Source organism: Mizuhopecten yessoensis, unplaced genomic scaffold (assembly GCF_002113885.1).
Source record: "Mizuhopecten yessoensis strain PY_sf001 unplaced genomic scaffold, ASM211388v2 scaffold10847, whole genome shotgun sequence".
Lineage (NCBI taxonomy): Eukaryota > Metazoa > Mollusca > Bivalvia > Pectinida > Pectinidae > Mizuhopecten > Mizuhopecten yessoensis.
Window position 1 is genome coordinate 286,457 of NW_018408751.1, and position 16,045 is coordinate 302,501.

The 16,045-nt window shown below is 36.0% G+C and overlaps 1 protein-coding gene across 6 annotated transcripts in view; it reads right to left on the minus strand.

Moving 5' to 3' along the window:
• The window catches only part of LOC110462948 (calmodulin-binding transcription activator 2-like), an 89,488-nt gene that overhangs the window by 7,453 nt on the left and 65,990 nt on the right, over positions 1 to 16,045 (minus strand). For 5 of the 6 annotated variants that reach the window (XM_021517226.1, XM_021517222.1, XM_021517227.1 and 2 more), the window contains exons 15-21: positions 14,985 to 15,741; positions 11,158 to 11,247; positions 7,656 to 7,908; positions 6,883 to 7,064; positions 5,503 to 5,645; positions 4,825 to 5,018; positions 3,182 to 3,262 (exon numbers count right to left, since the gene is read on the minus strand). In XM_021517226.1, the coding sequence (XP_021372901.1) occupies positions 3,182 to 3,262; positions 4,825 to 5,018; positions 5,503 to 5,645; positions 6,883 to 7,064; positions 7,656 to 7,908; positions 11,158 to 11,247; positions 14,985 to 15,741 (1,700 nt within the window). Of the gene's footprint in view, positions 1 to 1,980; positions 2,012 to 3,181; positions 3,263 to 4,824; positions 5,019 to 5,502; positions 5,646 to 6,882; positions 7,065 to 7,655; positions 7,909 to 11,157; positions 11,248 to 14,984; positions 15,742 to 16,045 lie in introns of all 6 variants that reach the window. The other variant, XM_021517224.1, reaches the window with a different exon arrangement.

Consider the following 16,045-nt stretch of genomic DNA (forward strand, 5'->3'; position numbering starts at 1 on the left):
GGGTGGGGGGTGGGGGTCATTAACGCTATTTCAAGACATCCTGTAATTGAAATGGTATATCAGCATCTGCATAATGATACATACTCTTGAGTTTATCTTCATATATTAAAATTCACTGAGTATTGAAATTACTCGACAACATATAATACTGAAAAAGGTCCTGGAACCAGAAATAACAAACAGAATACTGTTCAAATCTAATACATGTGTATGTCCAAATAAAAGAAAGGAGGAGTGCCTGTTAGGCTTATTATTGAGCCCCTTTCTTGTCCAGATGTTCTCCTATTAAAAAAGGCAAAAGGTGCATCAGTGTCTAACTAATATCAAATGTAAATGTGAACATCTGAGGTCGAACTTTGGAGTAATCCATAAAATTCTTGTGTCTTAAACTGTTATAAAAAATACAGAAAAGTAACCATGATATTCAACATTTGTTCCAGTCTATAGCTAGCCCTGCTTAACTTTTTACACCCAGAACAGTGGTGCGGGGATTCGTTTAGGAAATGAAGCTTGTAAAACTGTGGCATTGAACCACAAGGGGAATCCTGGGACGAGACAGAAGGTCACATGATGGGAAAGACATGGGTAAAAATATATATGTATGACCCATTTTTTGCGGGGGTGGGGTGTGGGTATTAAACTTCATTTCATAATGAAACAGTCATTATTTCTACAAATATTTCAAACTATCGGTGAAAACCCACTGATCACTACCTGGTTATGTTGGCCACCTCTCCTTTAACCCCCTTTCACCCCTATGTAACTTAAGTAGACTCTACCGTGCATTGATATGGATGAGTCCATTATGATCTACAGTGGTAAAAGGGTTAATTATGCAATACCTTATTCTAATCTGTGTATTTCTAACATAAACATTTTAAATATTAAGAACAAGGAAAAAAACACTTTCACAACATCTCAAAAAGTAGATAAAGGTAAGAAGAAAAAATAAAACATGTCACATGTTAATTGCAATATCTTACTAAACCCATTCACCCCAGACATTTCATAATGAACTATTTCAACCTTTTAATTGGAAGAGTTCAAATGTGTCTTCAGGGGGAGAATGAGTTAACATACAAATTCCAGTTATCATGCTCCATAGAAAAAGTAAAAGTACCACAGTAACGTGACATTAAAGTTCTTACAACAAAGTGAAATGTATTTAAGAATTTTTTTTTTTTCTTCTATAGGATTGGCTTAAGATTAAACTTCAGTAGAACAAGGATAGTTTATCATGAAATACATTCGTATTTCTCTACTGAAGTTTTGACCAACCGACAAAAATAAACAGTCCAATATATTTAAGCTTACAGTCTTCGGTTCATTTTCATGCATGCCCCAATTAATGTTTTCCAGGAAACATCTTTAAACTGACGTGAAAGCGAAATTGAACAGTTACCGCTTCGTTTTGGTCGACTGATGAAACAACCAATCAATTGTAACTGTTTTTACACACAACAACTTAAACAAAATTCAGAGGCAAAATGCAAAAGATTGCAAAATTGTTCACCCTTTTCAACCCTCAACAAAAGAATATCTTTTATACTAAAGATAATTCGCCATTTGGATATTATCGGCTTTAAATGTTTGGCTGCACAGGTCCATTGGATATGAACCCCTCCTATTTTCCAAGCACAGGAAGTTTACAAACATGATCGAAGTCTAATTTCTCTACAGTATTTATTACATGAAAAAGCATTCAATCTTCATTAAAACAGATTTTACAATTTTTACAAAAAAGTTTTTGAAAACTCAAAACTAGTCCAGATTCTTTTATTTATATATTGATTATCATTTCTGAATATCCGAGCAAATAAATTATTTCTAAATTTGCCACTCAATTACTGGGTCAGACCGCCCGAGTGTGAAACTTTGGGTGAAAGGGTCAACAAGCACAGCCCCGCCAGGCCACCACACAACACACATATCGTGACAATAGCTAGTCTACTTAGCAACAGCAGGAAGTAAACTACATACCCGTCGTAAATGCACAATTTTCCAGACATCTCTATATGTTAAGCACAGGTTAAATACACCAAAATACATTAGAATAAGAATAATATGAGTTCTACTGAAAACTAATACTCAACTATTCTTCATATCCTGATATACTTATAAAGAGTTTCAAGATCTATTTTCTAATATTTATCAAACTTACGAATTGGAATTAGATTGGAAATTCTATGAAAAGTTTGGACAGTGTATAGGTACGTTTTCAACCTAAAAGCTTCAAGATTATACACCATTTTCTGAAATAAACCTACAAATTGGAGTTAGATAAGAAATTCTAAGTAAAGCTCATTCTACTTTTTGACACAAATCAAACTTATAGTCAGATAGGGAATTTTATGGAAAACTAATAATCTGATGTAATTATATCTTAAACCTTCAACATTATTAATATTATTTTTAACTTTTCGCAAACTTATTTACATATTTTAAAGTTTGATAGAATTTTTTTTGAAAATCTCTTATTCTAATAATTTAACATTTATATTAACTTCTTTTTTTAATTACTTAAATGAAAATCTTTTAAATAAGCTGCTTTTTTATACACATGTATCTAGAAGCTCCAGGAATATGAATATTATATTTTTCAAATTTCTAAATCTTGACATAAATTCTATGAATAACTTATATTCAAATATTTCTTGCTGCTCAAAATTATAGATTTCTTCATAAAATCTCTGCACTATTTACATATACTAAATTGTTTTGAAGATTATAAATAAATCTACTCTTTGGAATTTCACAGATTTTTTAAAATGTTTTGGAACAATATTTTGAGGTAAAAAATAAATCATAATATTACTGCTTCTACATTTCTTACAGTTTAATAACTTTGATTTCTTTTTCCTCATTTCCTAATATTATGATATAGAAATCATTCAGTGTAAATATTGATATGTGATGTGTTTGCTATCTTATTTTCAGTTCATCAATATTGTAGTGAATTCATTTTATCAAAATTTCAAGCTGAACAATATGTTCAAAAACAAATATTATATTTATTACATGTGTCATGCATGTTAAAATTTGTTAATAAGTCAATGATTAATAAACAAACTGATAATAACAGTTAGTAAAAATTCCAACACCATATTAGAAAAATCTAAATATATGTTAACCAAAAGCATCCCTTCAGACCAATTAATAAAACTACAGTTATCTCCCTTACCTGTCTCCAGCCTCTGACACAAGCTGGACGATGTGACCCTCTGGAACTGTTCCGTCAGAACTCTTCCTTTGGTAGTGACTTCTGAAAACACATTGTAAGATTGTCAATAGATTTGAGAAACTGTTCAAACCTTCCAACTGCTACCATATGCATACTTTTCGAATTACACATCCATAGAAATTTCCAATTTGTTTCCAAGGAAAGAGTTGAAGACAGTAAGTTGATTTGCAAATTTGCTGTTTTGAACAGATTAAGATTTTGGTCAGAAATATTCCACGATAAACAATCGAATTTCGAACAAACTGAAGGCAGAGCAAAAAAATACTCCGTTTTGGAGTTTTTTGATAGATGAATAACATGACAATTCGGAAAATTATTGTCCCCCACCGAATGTGAAATGCACAGATGATAAATTCATACAGGAACTAATTCTATATATGAATGTTTGACAGACCCACCGTATTCAATAAGGAATAGTGTCAGTGACCTGGTCAAAAACAGAATGACCTAGCGCTACTTTGATATACGACACACCGCCTCACCAAGATGAACCCATACTCCAAGCATGAAGTTCCAGTGACTAGTAGTGTAGGAGATAAAGCCCGGACAAACTTTTTCTTTGATGCAGGTCAAAGGTCAAAATATAGGTCAGAGTGACCTACTTTTTTATGACACATGGCCTCACCAAGTTGAACCCATACCCAAAGTATGAAGTTCCAGTGACAAGTAGTGTACGAGATAGAGCCCGGACAAGATAGTGGAAGGATGGACGGACACGATGCAAAACTATAGTCCCCCCCGGTTCCCGGTGGGGGACTAACAATAGATCAAGAACAATATGTCCTTCTTTCACGCCTCCACTAAATTATATAGCGTATCCTAAAAAAAAACATGTGAATAAACCTTATTTTATAAAGGAATAATGCAAACTAGCAATAGTCAGCATTTTAGTTTCGGTCAGGCCCGTCTGGATCCGGACCCCTCAATCTACACGTGCCGAATATTCCTGAGGTCAGCCTCGTTTCAGATCTGTGCCTGTCGTTTTCTTGTCAGGTTTGGCTGGTTGAAATGGTTGAACCGGATACGTGAAAGGGGCCTTAATGTCATGAGCACCAATAAAACTTCGTCTATATCTAAATTTATACGATGTTTATTACAAAATATTCCCTAGAAATTTGAAATAGTTAGAAAATATAACCTGCAGAGCTGTATCTTCATATACAAAACAACATAATGTACATTAAGTGTATATTTATGTTCCAGAATTGACAACCAGATTGATTCCTCTGTGAATGGTTTAAACTAAAAATTCAACTACAAAACAGGCCTTCCTAAACTTCATTCATTCACCCCTGAAGATGTATTTGAACCCTTCCAAATCAAAGGTTGGAATAGTTCATTATGAAATTTCAGGGGTGAATGAGTTAAGAAACATCATCAAAAGATTTAGCCAACAAGACCAATATTATGGTCAGGTAAAATATCTGGAGCAATGATTATCATTATAGTTCCTAATCTGGTCCATCTATGACTTTTTCAAATCCTTTCAAAACATCTTTAAACAGATATTTTTTTAGTGTTTTTTTTAGAATGCGACTAGTAATATGCTATTTTCATTCAGCCATAAGCAATTTAGTACATACCTAAATCTTTGCTGAATGATGACAGATTGGTTGCCTCCCTTTTTTAACCTTTCATGTTCCTTGTAGGTTCTGTACTGGTTTTGGATCACGACGGCTGCATCTCGACTTTTCTTGAAGCGTTTCTGCGCGTAGTAACTCCTGAACTGACTCTGGATCAACACTGCTGCCTGTGTCATCTTCTTGTAGTATGCATACTGAGACACCAATGCACAAAAAGTCATAATGCCCTTCGTTTTATTGGCCACCTCGTTTACCGCCAACATATTTCAATGCCCCTTTTTCTTGTTTTCTCGTTTTCTTAAGAATTCCTTTGAACAGTTCCCTCAATTTATCGCTAAACCCCTTCATAACACCAAATTTTCTCCTGGACAAATGGTGGCAGTATAGCGAGGCTTTAATGTAATACTCCATTTTATATTTTAACTCATACATCCCTACATATTTAAATTGGACTTGCCCAGTCTTTGATTTGGTAAAGTTCAAATGTGACTTTAGGGGTGTATGGGTTAACTGATTGCAAAAAGATTTTTTTTTTTTTTAAATACAATTTGTTTAAGATATGCTTTTTTTCTGGAACAACTCTCTGAGAAAAATAAATGATATTTGTTACACACTTTCAAAACCATGGAAACCAAAGTGTGTGTAACCATGGAAACCAAATTTATTCAGTAAAGTTACCTGTTTATAACGTCTGTAGTACTTCTGAATGAGAACGGCTGCCTCCATCTCCTTCTGTTGTTGTAGCTGCTGTTTGTCCCTGTACTGTCGGTACGCACTTTGAATCACTTTAGCCGCCTCGTACAACTTCCTCTGTTCTATATCTATCAAAGGAAAACATTAAAAGGTCACAAACAGTCCAAATGAAAACGTCTGGAATTTATCAAATTTGGTTCAGAAAAATTCTATAATTTTATGATAAAAATATCAGACTGATATATCTTAGCTCATTCACCCCTGCAGACACATTTGAGCTCTTCCAATTCAAATGTTGGGAGTTGTTCATTATGAAATTTCAGGGGTGAATGCATTGAATCCCCTTGGGAGCCTTTCATTACATTAAATACGGTATGCCTCTAAGAGTTGGAGAACGGGGCATGTGCACTGATTCAAACATTAGATCTCTGTGATATTACAAAGAATATATACTCAAAATAAAACGAAACGCAACAGTACGTTAGTCTATTGCAGACACCAGAATACCATGCATGTCATATGCGATGGTTGGCAGCACATATGATGAAACTGTTAGTGCATCAAAACAGTTGGAGATTTTACTCATTCACCCCTGAAGACAAATTTGAACTCTTCCAATCGAAAGGTTTAATTAGTCCATTACAAAATTTCAGGGGTTAATGAGTTAATAGCGTAATCTGGGCACCATATTCTAACGTTACGTAATGACAACAAGGTTGCACTCCCTTTTGGATGGGCTACTCAACACAAGCCTCCTTTTGTTTTCAGCTTTGATCTAATAAAATTTAATTACAAAACCTTATCAACTGTGAGGTTTTATAAATATTAGTTGATGTAGAAAAGATTTACCGAAGTAATCACTTATTCTATTGCGCTTTATCTGCATCTGAAATCTGCAGTTTTGGATTCAATGAAAAGAAAGAACCTATTTCAAATTGTGTGTATGCACGCTCTAAGGATAGGTGAAATGTCCATTAAGCAAGTAACATATGAAGTCCTCAATTTCGTCACCTTGTTGTAAAGGTAAACAGTATGAGTTGCTCACTCAGTCATAGTCAGACATAGGGACAGGTTGGTCTTGAAATGTTGCAACACGTTTAATACGTACATTGTTTGTGTATAAAGTAACACTTTGATATTACATATTTCCAAAATGATGAATCTTAATGAGGATTACAGAAATAACCGTTTTGATTGATCAGTACCAAAACTGATATCTTCACGCTGCGACAAAAATCATTTTTGACATCTGTTACAGTGTAAAACATATCAGTTTTATCAAGATGACAGAATTTGGTATCTCACTGACAAAATGTAACAGTAAATCATAATACTTGTGAAGTAATGGTTGCCCGACTTGCCTACCTGACAGGGTGAGCTGTGAGAAATCCTTCTCCATGAAAGTGGCTGGGGCATTAAAGTACTCGGTGAACTCGGCGGTAGTGGGCGGAGGCGAGTCCAGAGAGAAACTGTACGGACTGTAGGGGCTCGGCAGACAGGTGGAGTCTGGGCTCAGGGACGATGCTGGAGTGCCAAGATCTGTGTACCTGTTTAAATGAAAAAATTCCGTAAAAATTGGCGTACCTGTTAGGTAAAATACAAATTCCTGTAATATGGTAAAACAGCTGTGGTGTAAACAATTTACAAAATCTGTATATACATCCTGTCATAACCCCAGGGAGAGAAAAGTACAACAGTGTTAACAATAGATGGAGGAGCATCTATTATGACAACATATACCATTAACATCTCAGTACACTTCTATTTTTTGCTATATTTATAACCTGCAAAAATAGACAAATTGCATACTGCGCACATACAAGTTGCCTTATTTTTTTATTACAGAGTTTATTTTTGTTGCTGACCATAATGCTGTTGCGATAATTAATGTTAATGCAGTATGTTTGTTGAACATAATTTGCAGTATGTTTGTTGAACATAACTTGCAGTATGTTTGTTGAACATAACCTGTAGTATGTTTGTTGAACATAACTTGCAGTATGTTTGTTGAACATAATTTGCAGTATGTTTGTTGAACATAACTTGCAGTATGTTTGTTGAACATAACTATGGAAGTTTTACCACATAAAAAAAGAGAGGAAAGAAGGAAAATTAATCCATGTCCAGTAGACACAAACCTATATTCATCAAAAGCGAGACCGTCGCCCATCGGTGTCGATATCCCGGAGTCTTCCTCGTACGACGATGCATGCGGCGATGGTTGTGACGGAATGGAACTGTAGGATCCGCTTCTCTCCCTCATGTACGTGAACTCCAGGACGGGTTCGTCCGTACGGCTCGGGGAAAGTTTGATCCGTTCTGGCATGGCGGCGATGATCTGTTTGGCTAGTGTAACCATCTGGTGCTTGACATCTTCGTCATCTTCAACACCTGTCAGAGAATCAGGAAACACAGGTACAAAACAGGAACACTTACCAGGTAGCTATACTGCAAACACATTTACAGTAAAATACTGGTTATAAGATAGTTAACTATTCAGAAAAAGGAATTGACGCAAAATATGCTACACTAGAAATTTTGGAAACCTAAGGTATCCTACATGATACTTATAAATTGAAATCTGACATTTTCCTGATCGTTTTCTGGTATTCCAGTCTTTACAAAAAATCCAATTTATTAGCTTGTACTCAAAAATAAATATCTGTTAGTCCTTAATCAATATTATGATAGAATTTTTGAATTTTTGAGTACAACATGCACAATAATACAATAAATTGAATACTGCACATGTTTGTAAGGGGTTTAAAATATGTGTGTGTGTGTTGGGGGGGGGGGGGACGGCACATAGAAATCAACAGGATTCCCATCTGTCTGTGATTGTCATACAAAACATGTATTAGAGGCGTTATCACAAAAACTACTTATCATGAAGTCCGGGGAAATCAGGCAGCATGCATATCAAAATCCGTAGTTACAGGGGAGGCCCCTTAACTTCTGTTTAGATATAACTGAAGCACAGTTGACCAGGCAGCTCGATTGGTTAGAGGGATATAGTATATCAATCTTGTGTCGATCCAGGGTTCGATTCTCGGCCTAGTTCTTTTACATTCAAAACACTATTGTCGAATATCTCATGAAAGTCCCACAAGATATAATTTTCATTTCAGAAATGATTATACAAAGCTATAGTCATGTTTCCAACACTTCCTTACAGATTTTGGCAGTGGTACGGGGATCCTTAAGGAAAGATTCTAGCGGTAGTTTAGGTGTACAATTATAGAGCTAGCTTTATCTGGCAACCAAAGTTACCATGAAACAGCTGGATTAATATTACCTGGAACAATTTTTCATGGAAATGAAAATTAAATAAACAAGAGGCCCAAGGGCCTTAGCGGTCACCTGAGTTATATCATAGGTACTGGTAGCTTTATTTTATTGTTTAGATGTCAAAATATACCCAAAAGTGTTATTTCCCTATATAAACTATAGTAAACTTTACCCCCTCCCCAAGGGAGAACGGATAGCTCGGGGGTCCTGAAATTTACAATTTAAGTAAAGCCCCTGATGATCTTTCTTTCCACATAGAGAAAATCACTGTAGTACCTCTGAGTCTGGAGAAGAAGATTTTTGAAATATTGATTAATTTTCCCTTTGGGGCCCCGCCCTGGCCCCAGGGGTCGGGGTAGGAATCTCAATTTTACAATTTGAAACCATCTACCTCCAAGGATAATTCTCACCAAGTAAAAATAATTTCCTACAGAAAGTTGTCAAAATATACCCAAAAGTGTTATTTCCCTATATAAACTATAGTAAACTTTACCCCCTCCCCAAGGGAGAACGGATAGCTCGGGGGTCCTGAAATTTACAATTTAAGTAAAGCCCCTGATGATCTTTCTTTCCACGTAGAGAAAATCACTGTAGTACCTCTGAGTCTGGAGAAGAAGATTTTTGAAATATTGATTAATTTTCCCTTTGGGGCCCCGCCCTGGCCCCAGGGGTCGGGGTAGGAATCTCAATTTTACAATTTGAAACCATCTACCTCCAAGGATAATTCTCACCAAGTAAAAATAATTTCCTACAGAAAGTTGTCAAAATATACCCAAAAGTGTTATTTCCCTATATAAACTATAGTAAACTTTACCCCCTCCCCAAGGGAGAACGGATAGCTCGGGGGTCCTGAAATTTACAATTTAAGTAAAGCCCCTGATGATCTTTCTTTCCACGTAGAGAAAATCACTGTAGTACCTCTGAGTCTGGAGAAGAAGATTTTTGAAATATTGATTAATTTTCCCTTTGGGGCCCCGCCCTGGCCCCAGGGGTCGGGGTAGGAATCTCAATTTTACAATTTGAAACCATCTACCTCCAAGGATAATTCTCACCAAGTAAAAATAATTTCCTACAGAAAGTTGTCAAAATATACCCAAAAGTGTTATTTCCCTATATAAACTATAGTAAACTTTACCCCCTCCCCAAGGGAGAACGGATAGCTCGGGGGTCCTGAAATTTACAATTTAAGTAAAGCCCCTGATGATCTTTCTTTCCACGTAGAGAAAATCACTGTAGTACCTCTGAGTCTGGAGAAGAAGATTTTTGAAATATTGATTAATTTTCCCTTTGGGGCCCCGCCCTGGCCCCAGGGGTCGGGGTAGGAATCTCAATTTTACAATTTGAAACCATCTACCTCCAAGGATAATTCTCACCAAGTAAAAATAATTTCCTACAGAAAGTTGTCAAAATATACCCAAAAGTGTTATTTCCCTATATAAACTATAGTAAACTTTACCCCCTCCCCAAGGGAGAACGGATAGCTCGGGGGTCCTGAAATTTACAATTTAAGTAAAGCCCCTGATGATCTTTCTTTCCACGTAGAGAAAATCACTGTAGTACCTCTGAGTCTGGAGAAGAAGATTTTTGAAATATTGATTAATTTTCCCTTTGGGGCCCCGCCCTGGCCCCAGGGGTCGGGGTAGGAATCTCAATTTTACAATTTGAAACCATCTACCTCCAAGGATAATTCTCACCAAGTAAAAATAATTTCCTACAGAAAGTTGTCAAAATATACCCAAAAGTGTTATTTCCCTATATAAACTATAGTAAACTTTACCCCCTCCCCAAGGGAGAACGGATAGCTCGGGGGTCCTGAAATTTACAATTTAAGTAAAGCCCCTGATGATCTTTCTTTCCACGCAGAGAAAATGAGTGTAGTACCTCTGAGTCTGAAGAAGAAGATTTTTGAAATATTGGTTAATTTTCCCTTTGGGGCCCTGCCCTGGCCCCAGGGGTTGGGGTAGGAATCCCAATTTTACAATTTTGAAGCCTCATCTACCAAGGATGATTCTGACCAAGTTTGAAAAAAATCCATCCAGTGGTTCTTGAGAAGAAGTTGAAAATGTAAAAGTTTACGCACGACGCACGACGGACGACGACGGACGAAAAGCGATTAGAATAGGTCACTTGAGCAAAGCTCAGGTGACCTAAAAAAAAAATACATTGTATATATATAAAAAAAAAATCCACAAGGAAGAAAGTTATGAATCACAAAATAATGGGAAAATAAAGAACAAACAAGGGAGATAACACATGATTAAGAAATATCACACCACAATAAAGGTAGGTAAACACTGGTTAAACACAAGGGGAGATAACTGGGTAAAACACCCGAGTATTATGACGACATACATCTTTGTAGGAGATCTACGTCCTCATCGTCAGATGACAAATTCTCGACGTCTATGAGAGGACTAGCACTGGCGGAGGACAGTACCTCATCTGTAAGTAAGGCAGGCAGTTAGCTGGTGTTTACAATTACTGGCTGTTAATAACACTTTGCCATCTAAAAAGTGACATGCACCTTGACCTTTTAACCCTTTCACCCCTATTTAACTTTAGTAGACTCTACCATGCATTGATATGGATGAGTCAATTATGGTCTACAGTGGTGAAAGGGATAAGAAAAGAGTTCCACTCCAAGAAAATTGTAGTGAGATGTCTTTTTAAAAAGCACCTTGGATTTACTTTTTTTTTTAATTTATTACATTTTTATTGATTGATGAAACAATTCAGTTATAAATACACAAAATGAGAAAGCCCCAATGGGGACANCCCCCCCCCCCCCCCCCAAAAAAAAAATCCTCCAAGAAACATTTCTTATTGATGCATTTGATACAATTATGCTATTAAAAAGTAGTGATCTATAGACTTTTGACAGACCAAGTTCAGAATCCATAAGGTCATTCCCCTTCTCTAGACTAACCCACATACCAAGTATGATGAGCTTTGTGCAATTGTTTAAACTGAGGTTTAGATTCTATTTTTTAGTAACAGTGACATTATGTCCTTGACCTATGAGGAACCATTCCCAAAATAAATAGGTTTCTTCCTCCTTTATAGGGAAACCCATATACTGTACCAAGCTCAATATGTGATCATATAATTATGCTTTATATGTAGTATGTGCCAGGTAATGAAAACAAAGAGATGGACAGACATCCTGCTGCATTGCTATACCTCCTTAACCCTTTCACCCCTATGTAACTTAAGTAGACTCTACCATGCATTGATATGGATAAGTCCATTATGGTCTACAGTGGTGAAAGGGTTAAACTTCTTTTTGAGAAATAAAAATGTATGTATGCAGTTAATTTTATTTTCTCGTAATCTTAATTACTATCAAATAATGCCTGTTATGTAAGGGACATAACTCTAACGAAAATCAAAGATATGGTCTGTATGGTAGTATTTAACCCTTTCCTGGTTGTTGACTCAGAACCAACTCAGAACCAAAGTTCAAAAATAATTTACTTATTTCTGATGGAAGTTCATCTACAGCGCATTAAAACAGAATTATATTGGAACTTTAAAAGTCTTTTTTCCTTGAATTAGAAACTGTTTCTACAATAAACCTTAATATTTTGTGTTTTTCAGGCCTTAAACACTAATATAGGGAACTTTAGATTCCTTTCAAGCTTGTATGAACATTGATTAAAGATAGCTATCGTATCAAATGTGGCAAACAGATATCAAATTCTTTTTCCCACTTATTTTGTAATATCCAACATGATGTTTTTTGAAGCTGTGTGTTCTTGAAATTGTAATTGAGATCAATTATTAATCAAACTTTAAAAGAGAATCCTTTTAAGTACATGTAATTCCAATCCACAAACAGAAAAAGAAAATTATGAAAAGTTCTTTTTACACAACCAATAAGACTTTCTATGTGACATTTCGATGACTGGTACGGTCCTTCATCAGACAAATGACAACTGTATGCACACAAAATTGTAAAATGTGTACGAGTTGTCCACAAAATCGAGTCGATTCGGCTATGCTGTAAGCCTATGTACAATAGTTGTTATACATGTATCAAAATGACTTGATTCAGCTGGAAAAAATAGGTGTTCACGAAGAACCTACAGCAACGATGCTGAAGTAAGTTAATTGGACCACACCTGAACAACAAATGTGTATCAGCTTGTTAAGTTTTAATGCATACTAGATGTCCTTGTTAGCATGAACCTCAGGAATTATTAATTAACTCATTCACCCCTGAAGACACATTTGAACTCTTCCAATTAAAATGTTGGAATAGTTCTTTATTAAATTTCAGGGGTGAATGAGTTAAAACTGTGTTTAATTGAAGCCACTAGGCACTATATATAGGCACCAGAGGGCCGTACTGACAGAGTTAATAGACTCAGTAAATGTTAATCTTGGACGGACACACAACTTTTTTACCGTGACTACTTATAATTAAAGCTTGTTAATAATTCAACACTGACAGTTAATCCATCTCACACCCAGCCATGACCTGCCTGTGGCGATGGAGCATGTATTCTATCACTGTAACAGAGCCTGTATTCTATCACTGCAACAGAGCCTGTATTCTATCACTGCAACAGAGCCTGTATTCTATCACTGCAACAGAGCCTGTATTCTATCACTGCAACGGAGCATGTATTCTATCACTGCAACGGAGCCTGTATTCTATCACTTTAACAGTTCCCCATGTTCCTTTCTACGACTTTGTGGAAGTGGAAAAAATTCATAATGTGAAAATTGGATGGAAACCATTTTTTTCCCCAACTGACCCAGAAAGATTTTTTTAACGAAATTCAAAGGATTGCTTCCGAAGCTCTTTTGTTCCCCTCCTAAATGGAAACCAGCGGTGTATTTCACAATCGTTTTTGGTTTGTAGTAATAATGAGTAGCATACTGCTGCTTAGATCCATTATATCTAGACAATCAGAGTCAAAACGACCTAGAGTTTAGTTTTGAAAATACTCTTTCATAAAGGAATATACAACTAAACTTTCTAAGCACAATTGTGGGTATCTCAAATACATTTGTTTATATATCCTGATGTCAAATTGCCCCATGTACATCACTATTATAGTCAAATCTGTATCAACAGACCACCTTGGGGTAGTCTACATGTTGGGTCTCTAGTTGCAGGTAGTCTCTATGATCAGGTGCATGATCAGGTTTAACTTTATTTGTATTTGAACTGAAATATCTTTTGAATTCCCCATTCATCTTGAGGGCCATTCTTATCACAAGTAATAGGTACATTATTGCTATATTTGTATTTCAAATGAGATATTTTATAAATTCCCCATTCATCTTGATGGTAAATCTTTTATTACTATTTTGTATTTTAATGAGATATTTTTTAATGAGTTCCCCAGTTGGACATCTTTAATTTCCCAATGACCTTAAGCTTTTTATAGGATTCAAATAACTTTAAAATAGTTTTGATTGTTTATTTAGTCTAGTTTTGATAATAATTAACTCATTCACCCCTGAAATTTTATAATGAACTATTCCAACCTTTTCATTGGAAGAGTTCAAATGTGTCTTCAGGTGTAAATGAGTTAAGTTAATATAAAAATAATTACACATTTAGATTATTTAGTTAATAAGTGATGTTAATGTTATACACAAACCTATTTTGTTAATACAATTAGAAACAAGAGGCCCTATGGGCCTGCATCCCTCACTTGGTATTAATTTCACACTTGTAACCTTAAAAGCAGACTAGAATAAAGCTACAGGCAAAATATTGGTTATTCAGAAGAAACTAAGAAAAAAGTTGAAAAAGCAACAATGGCCATTTATGTTTATAGTGATTCAAAAGATTTGATCAGTTGGATCAGTAATGACAGATTTTTTTTTTTTGCCCAGACTTGACATTAACTTTGAAGCCCTATTTTAAGATTTGCAGGTTGACCTGGCTTCAACCCTCAAAAATGTGGCATTTAAAAGTAGAATAATCAGTCGGTGAATTTAAACCAAAAAAGGTCCCATCATGTTAGTTGCGCTAAATTGTTAAAAAGATTTCAGGATGAATATAGCTACGAATACCAATCAAAAACTTAACACTGATGAACTATCTATACTGGTTAAGTTACTGAAGTTAAGCTAAGTGTAATACCTGTGTCCATTTGTATTAGTATATAGTTAAGTTACTGAAGTAACTGTTATTCCAGTGTCCATTTATAATGTAATACCTGTGTCCATTTGTATAAGGACAGAGTTGGGGCCCTGTGACCTTGGAGTAAGTGTGATGGATTCCATGCTTGCCTCTCCGTGCTTTGAAGCCTCGAACGCCGCCTCAGCAGCCTGCATCATCATGTCGGGTGATGTGAGGTCGCGACCTGGGTCAGACAGCATTGGATTGGTCTGTCTTGTCATGGGGTCTGTTGCCATGGAGAGCTGTGGTTCTGAATTGGTCTCTCTGATTGGTCGATTAGCAGAGTCTGTTATTGTTGATCCGTCATTGCTTATGGAATGCACAGGAAGTAGATCCACTGAAAACCTTTTGTTGAGTTTCTTCCTCACGGAATTGCCCCGGAGGGCTTGGTCACTCTGTCGCCGGATCAGAAACCCTTCGCCAGGGTATGTTGGCGTGGAGCTGGCAGTTGTCGCCTCGGGCATTCGCGACACAGTACTCACAGGTGGTGGGGACTTAAACAGACCCCTAACCATGTCCTTTGTGAGGGGCGTGGACGTTTGGAGTGGCGTGTCCATAGATTTCGGGGGAGACGACTGCATGGGCACAAAGTTCCCTCCTCCCGACGCAAATATTGAGTTTTGCGAACTGACAGTGAGTAATTTGTCCAGCGTTCGTATAACTTCCAAGTGTCCATGTTTTTGAGCAACTATTAACGGGACTAAACCCTCATTGTTCTGGATATGTAATGCCTCAGAATTCCAATGATATAACACAACAGCTGCCTGGGTATGGCCCCTTCCACATGCCCACATCTGTTGACACAACACAAATAAAACATCAATGTAAAACAAGCTTCATTCATGCAAATTTCTTCATATATTCTGTGAGACATTTATTTGTTTATGTAAATTTCCAATGAGAATAGATCCGAAAATTATAAAAAAAATACATAAAAAAAAATGCAAATACTGTAAAACTTTGTTATACTGTCACCATATTTGTCCAGAGAAATTTTGATATTATAAAGAGGTTTGGTAGTAAATCAAGTGAAACATACGAAGGAATTCTTAAGAAAAAGAGAAAGAATGACCTTGAAATATGTGACATGCCAAATGA